General features: G+C 36.1%; 2 protein-coding genes across 3 annotated transcripts in view; both read left to right on the forward strand.

Moving 5' to 3' along the window:
• LOC107747798 (centrosomal protein of 78 kDa-like) overlaps nucleotides 1-8,339 on the forward strand; it is a 15,797-nt gene extending 7,458 nt beyond the window's left edge. The window contains exons 5-16 of one of the 2 annotated variants that reach the window (XM_016562400.1): nucleotides 747-850; nucleotides 1,008-1,182; nucleotides 1,274-1,387; nucleotides 2,043-2,107; nucleotides 2,191-2,284; nucleotides 2,354-2,456; nucleotides 2,621-2,663; nucleotides 3,019-3,156; nucleotides 4,836-4,913; nucleotides 4,990-5,144; nucleotides 5,299-5,437; nucleotides 7,667-8,339. In XM_016562400.1, coding sequence (XP_016417886.1) covers nucleotides 747-850; nucleotides 1,008-1,182; nucleotides 1,274-1,387; nucleotides 2,043-2,107; nucleotides 2,191-2,284; nucleotides 2,354-2,456; nucleotides 2,621-2,663; nucleotides 3,019-3,156; nucleotides 4,836-4,913; nucleotides 4,990-5,144; nucleotides 5,299-5,437; nucleotides 7,667-8,065 — 1,607 coding nt within the window. In that variant the 3' untranslated portion in view covers nucleotides 8,066-8,339. Of the gene's footprint in view, nucleotides 1-746; nucleotides 851-1,007; nucleotides 1,183-1,273; nucleotides 1,388-2,042; nucleotides 2,108-2,190; nucleotides 2,285-2,353; nucleotides 2,457-2,620; nucleotides 2,664-3,018; nucleotides 3,157-4,835; nucleotides 4,914-4,989; nucleotides 5,145-5,298; nucleotides 5,438-6,364; nucleotides 7,038-7,666 lie in introns of those variants that run through there. The other variant, XM_016562399.1, reaches the window with a different exon arrangement.
• Nucleotides 8,340-9,014: 675 nt separating this feature from the next.
• LOC107747802 (calcineurin-binding protein cabin-1-like) overlaps nucleotides 9,015-12,363 on the forward strand; it is a 116,504-nt gene continuing 113,155 nt past the window's right edge. The window contains exons 1-3 of the mRNA XM_016562406.1: nucleotides 9,015-9,047; nucleotides 11,601-11,645; nucleotides 11,778-11,873. Of these exons, the coding sequence (XP_016417892.1) occupies nucleotides 11,643-11,645; nucleotides 11,778-11,873 (99 nt within the window). The 5' untranslated portion in view covers nucleotides 9,015-9,047; nucleotides 11,601-11,642. The remainder of the gene's footprint in view (nucleotides 9,048-11,600; nucleotides 11,646-11,777; nucleotides 11,874-12,363) is intronic.

Below are 12,363 nucleotides of genomic sequence, written 5' to 3' on the forward strand. Positions count from 1 at the left end.
TAGACCGGTGACGACCGCACAGAGTAGCATTATAACAGAACTTTCAAATGTGTCTAGTATGATAAAACAGCGCTGCTTTTTTCCCCCACATACTCACGACCGGAAGGAGCGGAAGCGGTCGACTGTGGCATAATAAAAGCGTGTGTCACGCTCGTTCAGCGGCCTCATTTCGCTTCGACGGCTTTCAGCCTCACCCTGCTTCATTCTACTACGTTAATAAATCATTAGCTCATCCATGAACATGATTTCTGCCCGAGTCCCGTCGGATTGCATCGGCTGTGGGGATGAAGACCACAACTCCCATGATTCCACACTCAGTCAAGGCGTCATCAAACTACGCCTTTGATTCTTTGTTTATTTTGAATACGCGCCCTCTAGCGGCGAAAAATTACATATTGTGCCTTTAACTTCGGAACATGAGCTGGAATTGGGAACCGCTGATGTAGCCTATTGTAGTAAATGTTGTCTCTGGTATTCTGGTCTGTGAGCATATATGCGTTCAGGGGGCGTGGCTTTGGACAGCGATTGCAGGGAGGGTGGGACATTCAGGCTAAAGTTAGCATTTTCCAAGATCTCCTACTGCACCTTTAAGTCATTCATTCATTTATGTCATTCATTATCTGTGAGAAGCTTAATTGACTACATGTGCAAATGTTGTATACATATATTTTTGAATGTGCTGAATATTGTATGTATGAGTTATTAATGCAAAAAATTTCTTTTTGATATATGGTTCTGTCATTCAGTCATCTGTCAGAGTGTGAAATATTCCTCAACGATTAAGACAGTGGATTTCTCTTCCTGTAATATCACCTGGCAGGGAGCGGAGCATATGGCGAACATCATAAAGGTACAAGTGAACATTTGTTAACATTATTCATTCCTGGAAGTCTACGTAAATAAATTATCCTCCAAAAGAATTACCTGTGAAAAAAAAAGATCTGCTTTAAATGTCATGATAAAAAGTTAGAACCTCCTCAGATTCATGAGGCTCATCTGTGGTTTAGCACCAGGCAATGAGACGGCATAGCACGGCGTGGGTGGAGACTTTGCGCTACAGGAAAGCAGAGTTTGAAGCAATGAGCGGACTGCGCAGAATCACTCTCAATGACAACATCCTGATCGGAGACCGAGGAGTGACGGCACTCTCCCGCGAGCTTACAGAGGACCTGTGGGTCAAAGGTTTGACAAGTCACTCGTCCACACATACACATACATATACTGTATATCAGAAGCTTGTAGACACCCACATTCCCATGTTATATTCCCCTAGCGGTGGACCTGCAGCGTTGTGGGATCTCGAATGAAGGAGCTCAAGTTCTAGAGCAGATGCTTCAGTCCAATTCCACTCTGTGTGTGCTTGACATCAGGAGAAACCCCCTTGTCGGTAATTGATCCAAAGTGTTGATACATAACTACTCCAAATCAGCACTACACTACCATTCAAAAGTTTGGGGTCAGAAAGAATAATTTTTTTTAATTAGATTTTTTTTTGTTTTACATTTTTTGAAATGCTTGCCAAGACTGTTTTATTAGAAGAACAGTAAAAATAGTAATACTTTAAAATGTAAAAATTTTAAATTTTTATATATATATATATACAGTATATTTATATATATATATATATATATATTAATGGTTTAAAAGGTTTGATGCTCAAGAAACATTAAATATTATTATTATTATCAATGTTGAAAACAGTTGGGCTATTATTATTTTATTATTATATTTTTGTAGAAATCTTTTGTAACTTTATGAATCTTTTTACTGTCATTTTATTTCAATTTAAGCCCATGTCTTTCAAAAAAAAATTTGTACTGATTTCTTACAAACGTTTGAATGGTATTATACTTTTTTATCATCTAATATTTTGGTGCATTTAGAAATACATTACATTACAGACATAAAATGGCTTGTGAATGCGGTTTTATGTTGACGTAATATTCTAATGAACAAAATGATAATGGTACCTGGTCAGCACTTGCACTCTAAGACAGCAAGGTAGACCTCCAAATCACATTGTTTTGTCATTTGTCTCTTAGATAATAATGTGGTGAAGGCTGTGCTCAAAAAAGTTCTCATGAACACTAAAAGCCATGACTCACAGGTCAGACAACTCTTGCATGTTTATATGTTTTAGATGGTTGGATATTGGCTACATGAACTCATTGTCGATGTGTTGTGTTTCAGTATCTGTGGCTTAAACCTCCTTCTCCCAAAAGCACTCTTGATCAATCACGGCAGTTAAGGAGGAAGAATGCAGGAAAAGCAACATATCGAATTGGTATGTGCAGTATTTTGGCTATTTATTTATTTTTTGTTCTTTTGGACCATTTAATGCCGTTCTCTGCAGGATCTCGCCGGTCGTCGTCTGTAAACTCTGTGTGGAGGCCTCCTCTGCCTGGTTCAGTGGGGTACGTCCCATGGCGCACTGCTGCACGGGCTGGCTTACAAAGGTAAGCACAAAGATGCTAGCGATATCAACTGTAGTATAGATTTCAGACAGGTTGAACAGGAACTGTTCCAGAATGTATCCAGATGTATGAGAAGCAATTCAATCCTTCAATACTTCCATTCAAGTCAATAAGATGCGTGAATGTGTCTCTCTTTGTCCATAAAGAGGTGCATCACAGACTGATGGGCTGACAGACCAGAGTTTTCAAGTAAGGACTGTTTAATTGCTAAATTTCTTCATGTAAATTTTTACGTTGACTATTATACATTTAGTAGACTGACTTGTAAGTTGAGTCGCATTTTTTTAAACTCTAAAATCCGAAATTTTCGTATGCGTTTTTTTTCGTATTCGTCATCCTTTCCTATCAGAATGCTTGCTACAGATGCGAAAACGCAGAAAATCGAACCTGGTCTGAATTTTTTTATGACGGACAAAAAAACATGATTGAAACAACGTGAAGGTCGTATTTATTTTTTTAACGTGCAAAAATTTCGGATGAGAATTTCTGCGAAGACCTTTAGTGTGGAATGTGTTGAGGATGTCATGATGGCTTTCTTCATCAGAACGCCACCTCTGTGCGGGTAACCGTTGAGACGGAGTCAGAGTCGGAGGAGGTGGATGGTGCAGATGTACCGGGTCCTCAGGAGAAAATCACAAGCTACCAGTTCAGACGACTAGAGAGGGAGAATAATCGATTACAGGTGCTGCAGTAACAGCCTGTCCAATTGTTCTCTCTCATGTGCTTACTGAAGGAGGAAGCTTGTTAAGAGAGCTAGAAAAAATAAAACATATTCTCACTTTAGTTTTTCAAGAGGTCACATGGATTCTGCAGAACTGTAAAGAAGATTTTTAGCTAAATCTGTGGTCCTTGGTGATTCATAAAATGCAAGTCAACAGCTGCCGTCACTTTGAGGGTCAAAAAAAGCATATCAGGCGGCACAAAATGAATACCTGTGGTTCCTGATGATATATTGAGGTCTTATTCAGTCTGTGCATTATTTACAACATTATCAGCAGCTCATCAGTTCTCAGTTCAGTGACTGTTGGAGGAACTAGAGCAATGTATGAGTCGGCAAAACCTAGCATCATAGGATCATGTGCTTACTTTTGGCAAATTTTGATTTGGAGTGATTGTCTGGCACATCCGAAAGGAACTTTTTGATTGAGGAACTTGATCTGTGCTGCTCGAGGCGCAAACTATTTCAGATGATTCAGTCCGATTTGGTGAACTGGTTAATGATTAAAAATAATGATTCATTCGTGAACCAGACATTTTTGTGTTGCCTGATATGCTTTTTCTTTTTTTTTTTGACGGTAACCACTGCCTTGCATTTTATGATTTACCAACGACCACGAGTTCAGCTAAAAATCTTCTTTATTGGTCTGCTGAAGAAAAATCATCTACATCTTGGATAGCCTCAATGAGGAAATTAACAGCAAATTGTCATTTTTGCATGAACTATCCTTTTAAAATACACTTTTCAGATTTTCAGTTTATTTCATTTGTCCTCTAAAACTTTCCAACATGCATCACATGACACGAGTATTCCTTTCCCTCAGTTTTTCAGTAATGGACGTCATGTACATTTCCACCGCTTCTCATATAATGTATTGTATTTGTATAGTTTAAAGCTATTTAGTAAAGCTAATTTTATGGTTAGGGTTGTATGTATTTTAAATGCACACAAACAATAAAAAACACTTTGCATAATTTGACAAAATCCCCAGTTGATTGGAAATGCACACCTTTTTGTTGTTTTCTTAATGCAGCATGAATCTCATACTTCATCTCAAGCTCTTCAATCACACTGCTGTAAACAAGAACACTAAATTAAAAAAACAAACAAAGCAAAATCGATTGGATTGGTTGTAAAGTCAAATGTTTTGAAAAATATATAAATAATGTTCATACAATAAATATTGTAATTGCTTATGTTTATCCTTCCGTTTAGATTATTATTGTTAAATATGTAATAATCATGTAATTCTCATTTTTATGATTACTTTCCATAGTTTGAAAACTAGGACAGCAGTAAAATAACAAATATAATTCATGAAAAGTAGCAAAGATAAATTATATCATGACAAAAAGTTCCAGTTTTATTGTGATTATAGCAACAAAAAAAAATGCCCAAAGTTGAAGTAGTATACAGTGACACAAGATTTTGATATTTTGTAGTCTAATGTAATGACAATCAGAATATTTATGTTATTTATGTATTGTTTTTTTTGAGCGTGGCTTAAATGTATGAGATGTTAAATGGTTTGGTGCCACTGTATATATTGTAAGTCGCTTTGGATAAAAGCGTCTGCAAAATGACTAAATGTAAATGTAAATATATAAAGGACAATACAGTACAGTTCCTCTCTTCACGCACAGGTGGAGCTGGAAGAGTGTCGTCTGAGGCTGGGGGAGGAGAGGAACAACAGGCTGAAAACCAACTCTCGCCTGGTGGAGGTACAAGTATCCCCCGTTATTCTGCTTGTAAAATGAAAAGTTATGTGAGCGTATATTAATATGTCTCTTCCTGCAGCTGGAGCTGGAGAATGAGCGTTTGCGCAGTCTGAATCAATCCCTGTCTGAAGCCCATCTCAGCGCCTCTGTTCTGGAGGATGAACATGTGCTGGAAAGCATCGAATCCTCCTTCCAAAAATTCCACGCTTTCCTAGATCTGCTGAAAGACGCTGGGTCTGTCTGATCTCACATTTTACTACTATCTACTGAATGATTTATGCATTACTGTTTATGCCTTGTTTAATCAAAAGTCTTGATGCCATACTGTTTTTAAAATGTTGAATCTTCAAAAATTTCATTGGCATTTTCATACTTGGCTGTATGTTAGGCTTGGCCAGTTTGCGTCTATGGCTGGAATAGACCAATCAGACTTTGGGCTTCTTGGGCATCCTCAGCTCTCCTCAACAGAGAGGACACACGTCGGCCAAGAAAACCAGAGAAATGAGGAGAGGAGGGAGAGTTTAGCAGTGGGTAGAAATAAGAGAAACAAAAAACATTCCAAAAATATTCAATAAAAATAAAGAAATGTTTATTTTATTTATTTGTTTGTTTTATGAATTATTAACTACTATTTAAAAGTTTGCGGTCAGTTAGATTTTTAAAATACAAATATATATTTTTATTCATGTTAATATAAATGTAATATAAATGACTAAATGTAAATGTAATATATTGTATTTATATATATATATATATATATTAGTGCTGTCAAACGATTAATCGCATCCAAAATAAAAGTTTTTAATTTATATAATATATGTATGTGTACTGTGTATATTTATTATGTATATATAAATACACACACATACAGTATATATTTTGAAAATATTTACATGTATATACATTTATATATTTATATTCTTATATATAAATATATTTAATATATAAACATAACATATTTTTCTCAAATATATACATGCATGTGTTTGTATTTATCTATACATAAATATACATGGTATACACATATTATGTAAACTAAAACTTTTATTTTGGATGCGATTAATCGTTTGACAGCACTAATATATATAATTATATTACATATTAATGTTTTCATTCAGCAAGGATGCATTAAATTGATGAAAAAGGTAACAGAAAAGACATTTATAATGCAACAAAAGGACGCTTTGATCACAGGCATAAATTATATTTTACAAAATATTAAAATAGAAAAGAGTTATTTCAAATTATAATATTTCACAATATTGCTGTTTTAATTCTTTTTTTCCCCCATCAAATAACTGCAGCCTTAGTGAGCAGAAGAGAACATTTTGGAAAACATTAATAAAACTTTCAACCCCAAACTTTTAAATGGTAGTGTATTTATTTTTATTGATTTTTAATGTTTATTAGTATTTAATTACAATATTATTCTTATTTCTCTAATCACCACACAGACGGCAGCTATCCCTCAACCTGAATCCAGGACTCATTCAGAACCTCCTGCTAACACTGAAGACTTTCCCCGGCCTCATTCCGAACAGGAAGTGCCTCTGAGTCCAGTCAGCTTGTGTCGTGCCTCCCCACCTTTACAGGAGCCACTTGAGTTTGAGGCCCCTGAGAGGAGCCGAGAGTCCTCTTACTCTTCAAACCACCAGAGGGCCGGCGGAGGCTCTCGCTCAGGCAGCTCAGTCAGTAGTGTCAGTCCTCAGTCCAAAGCCTCAACGTCCTCCAGAGCGAACGGATCTGTGTGCTCGGCTCTTAACTCGAGAGCATCTAGTCTGTCTCAGTTGGGTTCAGGCAGACAGAGCGCTTCAGGAAGCCAGAGAAGCGCTGCTGGATTGGTTGGGTTTTAGAGCTAAATCAGCTGGAGAGATCTTGTTATCGTGAAAACTTCTCTGGAATGTTGGTGGCTGCTGTCATCTTTATCTGTCCAGTGTGTTTTGAGAACCATGCTGAGAGAATCCTGTTATTATTTGTTTGTTTGAGAGGTTGATGTTCTATAGGACATTTTAGGTACAAGATATTAATGCTGTTTAGTTATATAGACTATGAAGTTTTATTTATGGTATGTTTGTAGTTCAGTGACACTAAGGTTATTATTTAAGAGTTTTTTTTATAGATTTTTTGTGTGACTGCTAAATTGATTGATATTTGTGATTGATTAAAAACAGTGAAATCAAATTTGCCATCTGCTAATTGTTGTAATGATTTTTCATTTGAATATAAACCTGTTTTTGTATGTCATGTGACCTGTCTAGTGCAATACTTTAATTTTACACTTCACACTTTATAATAATAAATGATTACGATGATAATAATTTTTATTTTTAGTTAAAAAATGTTTTTATTACTATAAAGTGAATAGTATTTTTGAATAAAAGCCATTTAATAATAAAAATAATAATTATTATTATAATAATTATAATTATTATTATTAAATGGGAGGAAGTGCCTCTGCCTCTGCTCTTACTCCAGTTTCTCACAACAGGGGGACAGGAGAACTGTCAGTAAATGGGAAAACAAAGTAACTTATTTGAAAAAGTAACTCTACTTTCTTGTACTGTATTGAAAAATTAATCTGATTACGTAACTCACGATATTTGTATCATTTGTTTTGAAATTTTGTTGTATGCATTTGTCTATGCATCTAAATCAACCCCAAACTTTTAAATGGTAGTGTATTTATTTTTATTGATTTTTAATGTTTATTAGTATTTAATTACAATATTATTCTTATTTCTCTAATCACCACACAGACGGCAGCTATCCCTCAACCTGAATCCAGTACTCATTCAGAACCTCCTGCTAACACTGAAGACTTTCCCCGGCCTCATTCCCAACAGGAAGTGCCTCTGAGTCCAGTCAGCTTGTGTCGTGCCTCCCCACCTTTACAGGAGCCACTTGAGTTTGAGGCCCCTGAGAGGAGCCGAGAGTCCTCTTACTCTTCAAACCACCAGAGGGCCGGCGGAGGCTCTCGCTCAGGCAGCTCAGTCAGTAGTGTCAGTCCTCAGTCCAAAGCCTCAACGTCCTCCAGAGCGAACGGATCTGTGTGCTCGGCTCTTAACTCGAGAGCATCTAGTCTGTCTCAGTTGGGTTCAGGCAGACAGAGCGCTTCAGGAAGCCAGAGAAGCGCTGCTGGATTGGTTGGGTTTTAGAGCTAAATCAGCTGGAGAGATCTTGTTATCGTGAAAACTTCTCTGGAATGTTGGTGGCTGCTGTCATCTTTATCTGTCCAGTGTGTTTTGAGAACCATGCTGAGAGAATCCTGTTATTATTTGTTTGTTTGAGAGGTTGATGTTCTATAGGACATTTTAGGTACAAGATATTAATGCTGTTTAGTTATATAGACTATGAAGTTTTATTTATGGTATGTTTGTAGTTCAGTGACACTAAGGTTATTATTTAAGAGTTTTTTTTATAGATTTTTTGTGTGACTGCTAAATTGATTGATATTTGTGATTGATTAAAAACAGTGAAATCAAATTTGCCATCTGCTAATTGTTGTAATGATTTTTCATTTGAATATAAACCTGTTTTTGTATGTCATGTGACCTGTCTAGTGCAATACTTTAATTTTACACTTCACACTTTATAATAATAAATGATTACGATGATAATAATTTTTATTTTTAGTTAAAAAATGTTTTTATTACTATAAAGTGAATAGTATTTTTGAATAAAAGCCATTTAATAATAAAAATAATAATTATTATTATAATAATTATAATTATTATTATTAAATGGGAGGAAGTGCCTCTGCCTCTGCTCTTACTCCAGTTTCTCACAACAGGGGGACAGGAGAACTGTCAGTAAATGGGAAAACAAAGTAACTTATTTGAAAAAGTAACTCTACTTTCTTGTACTGTATTGAAAAATTAATCTGATTACGTAACTCACGATATTTGTATCATTTGTTTTGAAATTTTGTTGTATGCATTTGTCTATGCATCTAAAAATATTTATTTATTTATTATACTGATGAATCTCCAACGACTGATTGAGAAACAGAACATTAAAAAAAGAGATCTGACACGTGATTGGCTGCTTGCAGGCGCGCGTGTACTCACTCGTCCAATCGGAGCGCTCGACACTGACTTCAGCGACTCTCCTCCGAGCAGAAGATCGTGCATGCAGCTGGTGAGTAGCAGCTCTCCATCAAAACATCATACACACAAACACAAAACACAAGTTTGTTTCTGGACTCACTGGGAAAGTATCCTACATTTATAAAGTAATAGGAAATTGTGCGTTGAATAGAAACGCAGTTTCTGTTGTAAGGTCAGCTGGGCTTGTGCTGCTAGCATTGTTAGCATGTTGTTGTTATTGTATGGTATGGGGTTGATAAACATAGCGCTGTTAACAATAACACTACCAATGTGTGCAACAACACCGTTGTTTTGCGAACCATCTGATGAATGTTTTTGTATTAGTTAATCAAGCTAACAGTGAAATCCGCCATGATTCCAATGCACAATAGATGTGTGTCATGGGGAAAATGCTCCCTCAAGAACAATGTACTTTTATTGCCATGTTATTGGGAACTTAGCATATACAACATACTGTCTGGGAAATTGGAAATACTGACCAATTTGATTGTTATTTGCATGGCATTGTATATCTTAGAGGAGGTAACTTAATCTTGTCCCATTGTTGGGGACAAAACTACCCTGCACTAAGGCATGAAGTGAATTATAAAAAAAGTATGGTGTAAAAGATGTCGAATTAATGTATGCTGAATGTAAATAGTGGTAGATACTGTGTGCTTGACGTGTAAATTTCAATAAATAGCGTCTTGTTTATGGTAAGTGCAAACAGTATTTTTTACTGTCACACAAAGTGTAGTCCATGCGATTTGTACTCTACATATTCTGAAATTCCCTTCACAATCACAAAGTTATACAGAGTTTTCCTCTACACCATAGCTGGATACATAAAAATAACCCATTACAAGTGTACTTGTTGATGCCACAAACAATTTTATGCATTTACTGAAAATCTTCTAAAATGCCCCTTTTCTAAACTAGGTACAAGGGACAATCAAGAAGAACATCAAAAATGTGTAGAAATGTAATTATATACAGTAATATGATATTCCAAAAGCCAACTTATTGAAATGTTATTTAAACTTCTTCTTATTATTCTTCTGAGACTAAAATTTCTGATTCTAACTCCTGCTAGAGCTTTAACTCTACAAACTCAGCCCAGCTCTTCAGACTGATCTAACCGAGTGTGCTATATCTTTTCTAACTGATTGGACTTACGGTTTTCCTAAAAATGAAGATTAAAAATCATAAAAATCCCATAGACTTACATTGACGGAATGTTCAGATGAGCCAAGACTATTCAAACTGTCAAAATTCAAATCTAAACACACTAAAGCCCATTAGACTCAATTAAGATGCCATTCATTTAGGCTTCCACTCTGTCTAATATTTCTTATCTATCTGTCTGTCTGTCTGTCTGTCTATCTATTAGGGGTGTAACGATTCATCAATATGGATCGATACATCGATACGATGTCTGACGAGCTATCTATCTATCTATCTATCATCTGTCTATCTATCTATCACATAGCAACCTAAATGGGGTGGAGAGTGAAGTTTTCATTATATTTAGGAAGAGGTCATGGTTACATTGTTTATTTTAACGGCACAGATCGCGCACAAACGAACGGCACCGGTTTGGAGAGATTTGGACGGCATGGGGTGGAGAGTGACGTCACTGCCTCGAATTCTGTTTGTTATTTCTAAGAAGGGGAAATATATTTGATGTTCCTTTCAACGGCACAAATCAGCACAAATTGAGCACAAACGAATGACAACGGTTTTGTGCGATTTAGACAAACTGGGGTGGAGAGTGACGTCACAGCTTCCCGAGTCACATTAAAGATTCGTTCAAAATGAACTAATCGTTCAAGAACGATCCAACACTACAAAGGAGCGCTGTTATTTTGACAGGAAAATACAACAAAGAATATCGTTTACATGTAGCGCGCATAGGTAGCGCGTGAATTCTCTCTCTCCCTCTCTCGCTGAGTGTGTGTGAGACAAAGCGACGGCGAGACGTGCGCCTTCACACTAGAGTTTACGGTACGTCGCGCGTTGCCCATCCATTCAGATGAACTGAAAAACAGCACAGATCGCTTGGCGGAGAGTGAAACTCTGATGCGCTCAGTCAGAGAGTGTTCAGCGACTGAAAATATATCTGAGCTAAACTTATACTTAGCCTCCAACTCACACACTGGCGAGTAAAATCTGAGAATTTATTAGCCATTGGCTGCTCTGAAAAGAGCTGTTTTTGACAGGGTAAAAAAGGTGTTTTTTACACTACCATTGAGAAATTTGAACCAAACTATGTTACAGACTTTTCATTAAGACCCTAAAGAATCATATCAACTTGTGGAAAATGGGCAACCTATGACCCTTTTAATATCTCAAACACCAAACCAGCACAAACGTTCATTTTTGCGGCACAAATCAGCACAAACGAATGGCATAGTTTTGGTGATTAGTTCTTTTTATGGATTGCCAACTTCACGGAGGTGATAGATATTATGAACTAGCACTGCTCAAATCATTTTAATGTAATTTCCCCCCCCATTTTTTGGTAAGTAGTCATAATGATTCTGGATTCTGATCCAGTTAACCAATTTATTTAAATTATTTTTTTTTCTTTTCTTGACAACAACAGATGCTGATGACTGGAGTGAATGATCCTTAATAAATAAGAAACATGGTAAGTCACTCTGTATGTTTTATGCTTTGTTATTATTATTCTAAAACTACCTCATATGAGCGTTTGACCTGCTTCTGTCATGTTGTTCATTTCGTTTGTTCACTGTATTCATGTATCTTCTACAAATCACAGATCCGGATAGCTGCTCTGAATGCAGCATCTCATGCTGCAGATGAGCATGAAGACGCCTTCAGAAGCACTAAAACAAGTCAAACAAAGGAAGCCCAGGTGAGTCAGATGCTTTCAAGTAACTTTCTTTTTGGTCTGTTTCATGTATTTTTTTTTTTTTACCCTTTAAAGCCTGAATTTTTTTTTCAGTGGAACTGTTTATTGAACCTTTTGGCAAAATGTACATGAAAACGTTTGCGTATGTGTTTTTTGTTGAGTATCATATTGGATAGATCTAGGGCTGTTGCGATTTGTCGATTTTATTTGACTATTCGATTTTTAAAAATCCTCGACTTCATTTTGCTCGCGTCGACTAACCGGCAAAATAAAAAAAAAAAGTGGCGCATTTCACGGACGAGAATCCATAAAACACATTATTAGTCTGTTTTCCAAGGCTGCATGATATTATTAAACCCATTTAAAAATCATAATTAAGCATAATTGTGAATTCACAAACGCCACGATTTAATTAAATAATTATATGCGATGCAGTTCTAATACAGTATATGCACTTTAATTATTTACATGCGTGTAGGTTAAGTACATGCGT

Source organism: Sinocyclocheilus rhinocerous, unplaced genomic scaffold (genome assembly GCF_001515625.1).
Source record: "Sinocyclocheilus rhinocerous isolate Xijiao unplaced genomic scaffold, SAMN03320098_v1.1 scaffold2214, whole genome shotgun sequence".
NCBI classification, from domain to species: Eukaryota; Metazoa; Chordata; class Actinopteri; order Cypriniformes; family Cyprinidae; genus Sinocyclocheilus; species Sinocyclocheilus rhinocerous.